A 13,422-nucleotide genomic window follows, 5' to 3' on the forward strand; every position below is an offset into this window, starting at 1 on the left:
CCTTCCCCTCTACTCAGCACTTGTGAGGACAAACCTGGAGTTTTGGATCCAGTTCTGGGCTCCTCAGTACAGGAAAGACATGGACATACAGGAGAAAGTCCAGCAAAGAGCTACTACAGTGATTAAGGGAATGGAGTGTCTCTTCTACAAGGAAAGGCTGAGACACCCGGGACTGTTCAGCCTGATGAAGAGAAGGGTCAGGGGGATCTTATCAATGTGTATAAATACAGGAAGGGCAGGTGCAAAGAGGACGGAGTCAGGCTCTTTCAGTGGTGTCCAGTGACAGGACAAGAGGCAACGGGCACAAGCTGAAATACAGGAAATTGAACCTAAACATAAGAAACATCTTCTTTGGTGTATTAGGATCCACTATGTTTGCAATGATCTAGAAAATGCATCTAGACTAACCTTCAAGTCTTTTCAGGTTTTTCCTCCATCTTACCTTATAAGTGGTCCTTGTAGGCACTCAGAGATCCTCCAGAATTACTGTGGTTATCCTGCCCGGAGCCTGCTTAGAACACCAGTTGCTAAAGGGCAGAATTGGGGAAAAAAAAGCTAGGGGTTTTGTTTTTAAGGAAATGAAATAACTTATCATGCTCCCATCAAAGTCTGGAGCCTAACCAGTAGCTTATTTCTCTTTCAGCTACACAGCACTACAAACAATCCTGCAAGTGATTAAAAAGCCCTCAGTTGCCTTTTTTGTATGCCTTGCAAGCACAGCTGGAGTTGGTATGGTTGGCATATCTGTTTGTGAACTGTTGGTCTTGCTGAAGTCACAATGTGGTCAAAATTCACTTGTCCAGCTATGGCTCTCCTAAGACAGTGGTTTCTAAATCATCCCCTGCTGTCACTGCGATTGTGAAAAACATCTGTTGTTGAGGTACAACCAGTCAGAGAAATGGTTTACTTACTGCCAAATATCAGATTAGTTGATCTTCTTCTTTGGTGGGAAGGAAAGTCTGTGCCCACTGTCTGCCCAGATAAGACCACCCTGCCTCTTAGCTTGTAGCAGCACTCTCTACAGTCCCTAATCTTGTGCAAAACCATACACACCTTTGGTGAGTTGTTCTGTCCGTTAGGCAACAATCTGACTCAGTGATAAGAGGTAAGCTGGAGAGCAAACAAAACTCTGCAAGTTTGTCTTTCCTCGGATAGCCTCTGGAAAGCCAGAGTCCTCTTCTCCCCAGCCACGTTTCTCTCACATGGAGTAAGACCTGGAGATCTGCCCTCCCTTGCAGCCGGTCTTGGGAAGCACTTTTCTCCTCCCAGCTTCCAACCATTAGAGGCAAAGCAGGCTGTGGCTGAGCTTCCTGGACAGTGGGCAGTTTGGTTTATGTGCCACATCAGTTGACAGGTCTCCTTAATGTATATTCATAAGTAATTTGGGTCCTCGGCAAAAGACTGCTCCTGCTTCTTGTCTGGTTGATCTCAAACCCAAAGCTGTCCTAAGCCCTGACACTGGCTGATACCAAATAACATTCCACCCACCACTTTTCATCCTTCTGAGGACACTCCTGTTCTCTGGTTCCTGCACCAGGGACTGAGAAGCATTCAAATTTCCTGCTATTTCCAGGCTATAGGAAGGAAAGTCATTTCAGTAGTCTTCACTTCCCCCTCCCCAGGGGAAATGCGATGGGGCATGGAAGTGCTGCTTGATTAGGAGAACACTTCTGAACCTCCACTTTTGCCAAGACATCAGGTCCAGAGGCATGACAGATTTGCCTTCCTTCTTCTTGACAGCTCTTCACCCAGGGGCAGGAAATCCCCTCGCTGCACAGAAACAGCACAGTTTGGGTTAAAAAAAAAAAAAGTATTTATAAACACAGTTGCACATTTTGCATATGAAAAATCCCGTCATCCTATGTACAAAGGTTGCAAGACCACTGTGGGAGGTAATTTGAAAGAACAGCCCTTTCTATATCCATTAATACTATTTTCCTTAAGGAAGAATGTCCAAGGTAGGAGTCCAGGGTCTTCCATGCCATTTAACTATCTGCACTCAACTTTTAATGTAACCTTCAGTGAGGTACTGAAAAAAACCCAGAAGTTTCTATAATAAATATTAAGAAAGAAAATATGTTTGTTTTCTGTGGTGACAGTCTTGCAGAGCCAGGGCGTGGTGTTAGGGAAACAGTACGACTTGCTAAAAAAAAAATCAGTTAAGCCTTTCCTTGCTCTGGCTGTAGGATTTTCTGGAGCAGGGCAGGCTGTATTTCCCTTGCCTGCTCTCTTTTGTTATTACTGTGCCTTGCTACAGAGATAAGACCAGCTACAGGTAGTGCCAAATTTCTGTATTTGCTCACAGGTTTGGTTCTAATACGCTAAAACTCAAAAAACCCACAAGTATAAGTGAGGGAAACAGCCAGATCCTCCTGAGGTCAGATTTTCAATGGCTACAGGACTGCTCAGCTTCTTAGCTCCAATAGTGATGTATGGAAAGTAATGTTTTACAGAATTTAAATTTTTAATTCTCAGGCATAATGTGGTTATGAGAGTTGGGACTTGGCAACATCTGCTTTTACAGTCAGCAGATTGATTTATGCCTATTCCACTTAGGGATCCCAAAACTGGCTAAAAAACACAGAAACGAAGGGCTTGCCATTTTGGGGAAGTTTCAGAAACAGCATTATTTCTTAGTTCTCAGGACAAAGCAGAGTGGTTATCAAAGGAGGAGTATGTTTTTCAATTAAATATTTACCATATGCTGGTTTTACTATGTGTTATTTTGTATTTGTTGTTACTTTTACAGTTTCTTTATTTTAACTTCTGAATTTCCCAGCATTTCTGAATTTTAAAAAAATATATTTTATACATTCAGTCAACCATTCCTTTGTCCTGCTTTTCTATAGTAAGGAACATGTCCCAGGTAGGCTTCTTACAATGTCACCGAGTTTCACTGCCTATTAACTGCAGGATAGAACTTATTCCCCTCCTATCCTCCTCTACATACCAGAACTTTCATATGTTTGATAACTTTAATGAAGAATAAGTATTCTTTGCTTTTGAAATGCAAACCAGGACAACCAGTTGAGAGGCTTGAAATGTAAGTGGCTGAAATGTTCCAGGAATGAATTCAAATTTATTTGAATAAAATAAATTTTTTAGATACTTGGAATGACTGTGCTGTAGTTTGTAGCTTCGGTGGCGCATGAATTCTGTCTGAAGCAGCTGTTCATATCCATCTCTATGCAAACTGTGGAAGTTGCTCTATTTCAAAAAGGAAAAGATCCATACAAATGTCTTAGGGAACTGCGTAAGTTTCAGGCTATATCTCTACTGGTAATTGAACCATATGTACACAGTACTGAGTGTTTTCTTATGAACTGGCAAGATTTTTTTATTTTTTATTACTATAAGTGGATAAGGCATTACATTTATTTTCAATTTTAAACAAAAATGCCTGTGCTACCCTATGAATCTGTTAAAAATTTTAGATAAGGTCACCAAGGCCCAAACCCTCATAAATTTCCCTTGCATAAACCTCCAGGGTTTGAGAGCTGCACTTCCTCCCATGTGCAGCTTTAACGATGTGACACAGGGGTGGTAGACAGAGCCAGATATGTCCCCTAATCACCATTCTGTGAACTGCACTACTAGTTCTCCCAGTATCCAATGCAGGCACTGGCTTTTGTAACTAGGGAAGGGAAAGCAAGAAAACCTAGCCCACAGTTTTCCACCAAATCAATCGGAAATCCAGATGTGTTCTAAAGCAGTCAATGACTAGGCTCCCTGGCTGAACTTAGTAGTGATGGGGGAAAGAAAACTTGCCATGGTCGTTCCTGTAAGTAACAAGAAATGCAACAGGCTTAAGGAGGCCTGTGAAACCACAAGACCAACTAACAGATGGACATTACAGCCTCTGGGGAGAAGGACAGGAAACACAATGCTGCCAGAAACAGTTTATACCAGAGTTTATGTCTCGGGGTGTGACACAAGCTGTACGATTCTGCACAGAGAATTGGCACTGAGAAAGCTGGAGACTCTGTAACATGAAGAGAGTACCCAGGCTTCAGTGCCAAGGGAAGAATAAAGGACTAAGAACCAAACCCTTTACTCACAGAAAATTTTCACTGAGTTATTCCTATGTAATCTCCATACTTTTATCTGTAAATGACCCACTACACTTTTGAATACTAGGTATTATGACAGCTGAATGAATAATAGAGGAAATAGACATGATATAGCAAAATCACTTTCATATTTGCCTTCTTAGAGTAACTGCAACTTCAGAGTCCGTTACCACAAAGGTTTGTGTAAAACCCAAATACGTGCTCAAGATCCTCTTGTGTTAGGTGCTGTACAAATGCTGAACGAGAAATACAGGTTTTGTCAGCCTGATAGGCAGCAATCTTTATGCAGAAGGGGCCAACTTTTATCAGCAGTGTGTGATGCTTTTGGGAGGAGAGGCTAGGCATTTTGATAACAATATTAAAGGATCTTGTGAAGAAGGACAGCAGATTAATTTTGCTGCTATTTATGCGTGAGAGTATGGATAAAACTAATTTTCAGGAGTCAATTTCAAGGGGCAATGAATACAAGTTAGAAGACAGGAAGTTACACCTGAATATGAGAAAAAACCTCTTTCCTGTGAGGGTGCCAGAGCAGTGGCACAGGCTGCCCAGGGAGGATGTGGAGTCTCCGTCCCTGGAGACATTCAAAACCCACCTGGACGCGTTCCTGTGCCCCCTGCTCTGGGTGTGCCTGCTCAAGCAGGGGGTTGGACAAGATGATCTTCAGAGGTCCCTTCCAACCCCTACCATTCTGTGATTCTGTGCACCTGGGAAAACCTCAATGGCATTATTTCATTATGCAGGTACCCAGAGATATACAAAATTCAAACATGAGTGTGACTGTTCACAAAGGCATATCTACACCAGAAATCTGCTTTCACAATTGAACTAGAGTATTGACCTGAAGCTTGTATTGTTGCCATGGCTGGTGATACAGGGGGTAATTCAAACTTAAACATATCAAGTCACAATATCACATCAGACAAGCTAGTTCTACTTTAAATTGCTAATGTAGACATACCAAATATTATACTCTTAAGAAACTGTTTGTTTCTTCTTATCTCTGAAATTAGTTTTATGATTCTAGACTAGTTAATTTACATGCCTAAATTATTATGTGTTATGTAGATTCATTGACTAAGGGTATGATTTACTCTGCAGTGAAAAATCAGTTGTATTATTAATTGAGGCAGTTTAGCAGAAGTCTCCAGTTTAGATGGACAGACTTAGATGCCACAGTGTTGCAGGGTGAAATACAATTCTATGTTCAAGGAGATGGTGCAATGGTTTAACCAAAGATATAAATCTTGATGTTTGGCTCGGTCCCACATCTTAATGTAAGATAAATATTGCTAAGCTACGTTTGGAGTGTTTGTGCATACACTGATCATCTAAGACACAGGGGAAAAAACTGTCCTGTGGTGACTTGGGTTTTTTTTTTGTATAGGCTTTTAAAGCTTCCTTTTTTTAAAAGACATATCTCCTTCAGTCCACAATTAGTTACAGACTGAAACACTCTTTGACATGCTTCTTTAAAACTCCCCCACCGTGCCTATACGTCAGACAAATGGTCGATTTTCTGCTGTTATTCATACCTGGGCTTAGCAGCATTTCAGTGGAGGAAATCAGCTAAACACTCAGTTAACACGTGACATTTCTGTAATAGCAGAATCTGGGAATTTCCACTGCCCTGTCTCACATATCTGCCCTCAGTAATAATCTGCGTACAGCACAGTGCACGTTAGAGAGTCTCTGTGTGTAAAGTCACTACAGAAAGGAACACTGACTATTTTTTGGATGTCACCACTAATTCTGTGCTCTAATCTCAGGTTTAGCTATTTAAAAATACACACAAAAAGGCATTTGGAAATCATTGCAAATACAGGTAAATATCCAGCCAAAATTCTTCTGGCTAAAGGGTTTCTTTTACTGCTTCATGTTCAGAATACTTCAAGATTTCCAAAGGGTATGGAATACAGCTGATTTACTCTAACTTCACTTCACTTGTTACTAGCAAAATGAATTAACCCAAGTGGAAAACACAAGGGATGATCACAGAAGACACTTCCACTATATAAAAACTTTTTGTGAGTCTGAATATGTTTCTTCTTCATAGCAGTTTCCACGTGAAGTAATAGTTCAGAAAGAGAAATTCAGAACATTTCAGGACATACTAGTATTATGTAACCATAACCTCTCTGATAAATATAAGGGGAAACCCACACACACTCCTCTGAAAATGTTTCACTTTCCAGCTCCATTATAAAAATATTTTCTATACAGTTTACAGTTCTGGGGTCTCTCTATTATGAAACATGTTCCTTTTGCAGGTTTTTTTCAAACCATTACTAATAAAATATTCTCTATTTTGAAAGCCTGGCTCAGCAATGATGATTTAATTTACTTTAGGCAATTTTTATTCAGCTGGCACAGAACACTTGACTGAAGAACAGGAATTTGAAAAAAAAAATTAGCTCCTCTAAGTGTCTTTTCCTATAGAAGAGCTGTAGTCATGTTTACTAATACTTTAGCAAGGAAAAAGTTAAATCACTTAAATTTGCTTTCTTCCAAGCACTGACACTTTTTTTATCAGATACTCAGTTAATGTCGGTCTCAAATATTGGCAAAAATGTCTTTAGCTGTAAGATCTCAGAGATGGGTTCTTCTCTTTCCTGGTAAAAGTCAAGCCCAGTTAGCAGCTCCACATCCCGAACACGTGCAGAATGAGCCTGAACTCTTTCTTCAACCCATTCAGAAAGTGTCTTATTCTCCTGTCAAAACAAACAAGAACAATGTTCAAACACATAAAAGGCACTCTGTTGTTTGGTGGTGTTAGGCAATAACCACTGTTTGAACTGGTTTGACAGACGAAAGGCCTCTGGCTGGTAAAACTTCTTTCAGGTTTTCCTAGGCATCTTTAGAGCCTTGCATTTAGGGATCTCATTCAAACAGAATCAAATGGCTGTCCCCACCTCCCCACCTCCAAAGCAACAGAGAAGCAAAATTATGCTGAAATGGCAAATATGGCTTTTAACTACAAAGTACAGTTGAGTCATGTTTTAGACACAGAAGTAAGGATAGTTTTAGTTACAGTGTAAGTTAGCTGCACTGCTCAGGCTAGCCAAACGACAGGCAGCTGACAACCTGAACAAAGTCCTTACAGCAGCTCAGTCTTGATTGTTGGACAGCAATAATACTTGCTAGATAGACAGGGAAAACAATGGAAATGTAAGCTCTAATCAATCAAAAATGTTATTGTTCAGTACTTTCACTACAAAGGTTTTTTGCAGACAGATGGTAATTTTCTCTTCCATTAATAATACCTGCTTCTGACATAAATGGTTCATTAAATTTACATCACTGCAAGACACAATGCATATAAAGTGCAACAATATTTGGGGCTTGTTGATAAACTTTAGAAATAACAGAAGTTAATTTCTAAAGTATAAAGACTAATTCATTCAAATTACTGATTTTGTATATTTAGCCAACTCTCAACTACCAAAAAGACCACTGAGCAGTTGTGGATTATCTACACCACAAATGAGGAGACACCCAAGTTGTTTCTAAGCAGCGCAAGCTTGCACCTGTCTGGAGTTATGAGTTCAAAGTTAAAAATAAAGTGAATAAACACAATTCTATTGCTTTGAGGGCCAGTTCAAGTCTGTGCCGCTATACTTGTGTGTGGGCAGACTGTAAAACACACTGAGCTAAGGAGCCTTCTGCATCCCAGAATTTATGGAATAGACACTCAGCTGGCTCAACAATACATATTACACTCAGCTACAAACATGAGATGTACACTGCTAGTGGTCAGCATAGATTTTATTTAATTCAGGTAGGACTTTCAACTGCAGAACCATCCATCTAAATGCCTACTGTCTAATTTTGATAAAGGTGGAACAAAGGAGTGAAGGAATTCTTCTAGCTACACTGAAGGGAATAACATTCAAAGTTGTCTGATACCTCTGGAGCAAGTTTATCCTGCAGCCTTCCATAAGTTATCTCATCACCCTGTTGGCTGTGCTGCTGTTCTCAGCCCTCCTCAGGTGACAGCATTTCCAAGTCCTCTTATCAAACCCTGTGTTCTTCTTCTTCCTTGCTTCCTATCAGCTCATTGGTTTCCCGCTACTTCTTCTGGAGCTTCTTGCTCTCCTAGTCATTGCTTTAGCTCTCAACTCATTCTCAACTCATGGGGAATGAATTAATTAAACAGACTTCTAAAGATTCTCCAGATGACTAAATCCCGCCAGATATCAGTTCACACAGGCACACATTGGCACACAGGAGCATAGAACTATACTTACAGCACAGCTTTCAGTGTTGTCAGGTCGATGAGGAATGATAAAAGACAAAGCATCCAAGGAGCCTAAACAGTTCAGTGGAGTATAGGACTTATTCTTGCAGCTAGTCAGAACCACAAAGTAATGGGTTGGGACAGGGATTTCTGTATTGTTTACATGCCTACAAAACAAATATCAGTTAAGGGATTTATCTAGACATCATGTGTTAAAACCACTGATGCCATTAGTAATTTACAGAACTTATCTCAGCATCGTTCTTTCACTACTATATGACTTCTGTTTATTTTATAATTGAAATAAATACCTGATGGGATAGACAGCCTCACTATCTGTTTCACAAACAGCCGAACACACATGGATTAGTCCTTTTGCTGCAAGCAGTCCCACTGAAACCAACAGGATTGCTTACATGGTCAACACCTTATTTTACCAAAGCCAGAAATCTCTACATCTAGAAGAGGCAAGATAAAGCATCATATTTGCCCTTCATTACATTAAGAATTTCAACCACATGAAACTGAATTGGAGAAGAGTGACAAGAAAATTAGTTTCTGGTGCCTTGCCAGCAAGAAATGCCAGAATGATGACTCATGGCTATGTGCTATAGAAACCAGTTTAGGATACCTGATTCAAAATGTCTTTGCCTCCCTTTTTGGGCTATTCCATGAACATGGTAACTTTTGTGTATAAAGTTATAAGGAGCTGAATGCTTCCCAAATGTGCTGTACATCTTCAGTATTCAACAGAACACCATCACTGAAATCATTATATTATTTCATATGACTGACTAACCATGCTGAATAAAACATGCTTATTCCAAACTGTAGGCAATATTATGTGGTCATCTGCGTATTACAGCATTTTGCTTGGAAGGAAGTTCTCGTCTCTCCTCCCTTTCACCCTCCTACTTCGTGGCAGAGCTGATTTTCCCATTCTCAAACCACTCTTGACAGATGTGGTATTAAGTCTAGCCCTGAATAAAACATCTCCAGTGACAGATTCAGCTGTGCAGATTTCCCAGCACTTTTCTGCTATTTAAGTGTTCTTACTGTCACAAAGCATTTTCCCTATATTTGGAACAAAGCTGTTTATTCTTATTATGTTTTTTCCTCCTTCTGTCCTCATTCATTAACATAAGTAATTGGGCTTTATTTCTCTTTTATATTTCTCATTTACAGAATTTTTAATATGTCTTCTCTTATTCCTGTTTCTACACACAGATTGATTTTTAAATGTATTTTGTTGTGCTACCAGAGCTCACTAAAATCAATCTAGAACTTGTCAGACCTCCAAGTGATCCGTGTAAGCCATAGTTATGCAAAGATACCACTCAAGAATGTTACATTTTACATTCCCAGTTACATGATTCAGTGAAGGCAAACACAGAAATCTGATCTTTGATAAAATACATCAGTTTGAGACAACCAGTAGAAACAACAAACAGGTGAGTGAGCCCAACATGAAAGCGAGGAAATCATGCTTAAGCACATCATCTGCATATTCACATGCCCTATATTCTCCCAGTATTTCTGTTGCACAGGGCCAAAAATCTAGGCATAAGCCTGGGAAGCAAATTACTGGTCTGTATCTGTGCACGTGTACATAGATACACGCGTAAGTGCAAAGCCTTTTTCTCTTTTCGGGAATTTCAACTTCTACAGTACTGTATCTGTTTGCAAGAGTATTTGCTGTTGTATGAGTGGCAGTGGATGTAGTATTATAAAGTGAATACTCCATTCTCTGTTATACTTGTTTCTTGTTCTTTCTTAATAGAAGTTTGTTTGTGTGGAAATACAGTGGGAAATAGTCTGGAGTTTGACTTCTTGCTTTTCCATGTACTTACTGCTTAATTTCATCAAGAGTATCAAAATGGCCATCATAATTGTAATCAAACACTGGTCCACTGATTACATTTACTCCATTCCTTTCTCTAGCATACTCCTTAAGAAGCACGTTATGGAAATAGTCCCATATGTCTGTCATTAAAAGAAAATATAAGAATATTTAACATAAATTTAAAGTTAAGAAGTTAAGAAGAAAAAGAACATATTTCCTTTTTGCTCTATAGATGAATAATAGGAAGTTCCCAATGAAACTGCCTGTAAAATCAACTCTCTGTTACACAAAATTTAGATTTCATCAGAAGGGACATACTCTTACTCACCATTGGAAGAGGCATGGTAAATGCTACTATAGCTCTGCAAGGCCCATTGCACTACTGGAAATACGGCATTCGATCTGGAGCTGAGGCTACAGTTCTAGAGCTGAGAGGTCATTCATTTCTGGCCTATCTGCTAGCACCTGCAACTGTGCCAGTTAGTAGAAACTGAGATAATGGCTTTGTGAAAGGAGTATTTACCACCTGAGAGTTATCTAATTCTACAGAACTCATGTCAAATATCATTAGATAATTTGGATTATTTCACAGATTTATTTGAGAAAATATAATTTGTAGATAAGCTAGTGAGGTTATTAAAATATTTACAGCTATCATGGCAAAAGAACTAATAGGTTTGGGGGTTGAGGGCATCCCCTGTTGATTTACCTCGTTCTTGTGGTCTAGAGTAACTGCTTGTAAGTTTAAATCTCTTCTAGAGTTTTCCTTGGAAAAGTGGATTTTCATGTCTCTGATTTACTTGGAAGATTAAAGCCACTTAGATTTTCTGGGTCTCATTTTTTTATATGACACAAGTGAATGAATAAATGAGGTCTGAATGCATTAGAAAGGTAGTTACATGACTGATTTTCATTCAGCTTTTTCTGCACGCAATTTCTCTTTCTATCCTTTGTCTAAGAAAATGAGCCTAGGCCTAGGAGTAAAACAGCGTGATATGCAGTTGTGGAAAATTCCTTATCAGTGATTATGAACAAATGTGAGTCAGGCTGGATGGAATGAGTTAATGTAGCTTACTGCACTTATATAATAGAAACATCTGCCTGAAATAAATATTCCAAAATTAATATTGTCTGGTTTGAGTTTCTGCTTGATGAAACAGGCACTGTATCAGGGCATTGTTTACAAACTTCATACTGCCTTCTCTTGAAACCTTGCAAAAGGAAAGAAAAAGTGCCATTTTCATTCACTTTGAGCATTTCTCCAATGGGATGTTTTCATGAGAGTTTCCTAGCTAGCATTTCATGTTAGGACAGCACACAGGAGATGAGAAAATTCAGAATTGAACAGGTACACCTAAGCAGAGGTCAGACAGGATTATACAGAGAAAAATATTTACCTTACATAAGTGTGTTTTAAAATTTCACATATCTACTTTTAAAAAGTTTGATATATATTTGTGCAAGATCTGGATATACTGCAGAGCATGCATTAACATTTTTAAGTCCTTGTTGTAGCTTTATCAAATCCAGAACTGAAAATTAATCAAAATGAATCAAAGCTCTGCAACCTACCTCTGAAAGCTGTATACATGGGAACAATATTGCTGGTGAGTAAGGCATCATACTGTTCAAGAGCAGATGAATTGAAGTCTATATAAAAGAACAAAGTATAAATTAATGAAATACTATACAAAGATTCATGTGATTCATATGTCATTATAAAATGCAGGTACATTCTATTACATTTGACATTTGAGCATGAGTGTATAATGCTACTGCAAACATATCTCCAAATTTGCTTGTATAATCTGTTCAATAAAGTAATTATCAAATTTGACAATAGGAAATGAATATTCATACAAAGGAAGAGGGACCACCCTTCACTGCAACTCTTTACATCTTTCCAACCAGTTTTCATCACATTCAAGTTGTTCCATTAAAAAAAAAAAACTTAAATGTTCTCAACTGAAAATATTTAGATACATGTAGCAGTTGCCTTGCTTTTGGTCAGTCTACAAACACTGGAAACCTTTTTCTGCCCAACATGCTGATCCGAAGAAGTTTGTTTTGGTGTTTGGGTATATGTTTAAACATAAACCCACATCCAGCTGATTAAGACTTTCTAAGCTCTAGCTATAAAAAGAATCACGCTCACTGGGAGGATAGAGGAAACTGCGGGTGAAGGTCAGCCCTTCTGGGTAGTTGGAACAATTTTGGCTCCGAGCAACAGGGATTCTAACATCAGCCCGCAGACAGTTTGAAACAGTGGGAGGAAGAGGAGATGTGTTTTCCTGTGAAAAGGAAAAAAAAAAAAGTATTACACCCACGGCTGTGGCTAAACCAATGCTTTGTATGGTTTTAACTTTCTAGAACGGACTTCATTGAATCTTCTCCTATTTTCATAGTGAATCAGGCCAATTGCAAGTAACGACACTGATGCTTTCTGCCTAGTGTTTTTCTTCTACTTCTGTTTTTAGGTAATGCAGGGAAATCCTTATGCAGCATGTAAAATTGTAGTAGCAAGATAAGGTTATACTTTAGGCAAAAAAAAGGTGACAAGTTTGGCTCATTCGTCACTTTCACATATTTCTGGAAACACAAACTTTATGTCACATCCTCCTGAAAAGCAGCTGGTATACAAAGGTGACACTATCACCTCATCTTAGCATCTGAGGATGCTATCTCCATAATGAGAGTCTGTGCTGCTGAAGAGTTAAAGCTAAATAAATTCATAGTAAATTCAGTACATTTTACTGGCTAGCTTCACTAACTTCACTGAGACATGCTAGCATGCACACTAGCTAAGATCTGGCCAAAAGTGAACCTGATGAGTATAATTGCTTCTATAACCTTTACTTCTCTTCGTATAACCTTTTCTATAATCTTTATCATAACTTTATGACAGCATTAACTAAAACATCAGAATATGTTTTTCTGTGTTTAACTGCATTTTCTTTTTCATACTCATTTACATGTAATTTATTAGAATGTAATATATTTATTTGCTTTATACCTTTATAAAGGGTAGTTAGACATCTAAATTGATTTTCAGTACATTGTTTATTTTGATCAGTTAAAACTGAGCAGAAATAAAGAACTGGAATGTTCTTCTTGTTCTTCCTTGTACCCCTTGATTTCATTTCTTTACTTACTTTTAGGAGAATTCCTGTAGATGCCCATATTATGGTCGGGTTGTATATTAATGGAAAAAATGTATGCCACATAGAATGAAATATAAAAGACAAAAGACTGCCTTTGCCACCTGAGCAGGT

General features: G+C 38.6%; 1 protein-coding gene across 3 annotated transcripts in view; it reads right to left on the reverse strand.

The window, feature by feature from the left end:
• Positions 1–5,913: 5,913 nt before the first annotated feature.
• The window catches only part of ENPP3 (ectonucleotide pyrophosphatase/phosphodiesterase 3), a 44,975-nt gene continuing 37,466 nt past the window's right edge, over positions 5,914–13,422 (reverse strand). For all 3 annotated transcript variants that reach the window (XM_064447274.1, XM_064447273.1, XM_064447272.1), the window contains 5 exons: positions 12,306–12,441; positions 11,723–11,800; positions 10,158–10,290; positions 8,318–8,474; positions 5,914–6,781 (listed from right to left, as the gene is read on the reverse strand). In XM_064447274.1, coding sequence (XP_064303344.1) covers positions 6,608–6,781; positions 8,318–8,474; positions 10,158–10,290; positions 11,723–11,800; positions 12,306–12,441 — 678 coding nt within the window. In that variant the 3' untranslated portion in view covers positions 5,914–6,607. The remainder of the gene's footprint in view (positions 6,782–8,317; positions 8,475–10,157; positions 10,291–11,722; positions 11,801–12,305; positions 12,442–13,422) is intronic.

The sequence above is a fragment of the Phalacrocorax carbo genome, chromosome 3 (genome assembly GCF_963921805.1).
Source record: "Phalacrocorax carbo chromosome 3, bPhaCar2.1, whole genome shotgun sequence".
NCBI classification, from domain to species: Eukaryota; Metazoa; Chordata; class Aves; order Suliformes; family Phalacrocoracidae; genus Phalacrocorax; species Phalacrocorax carbo.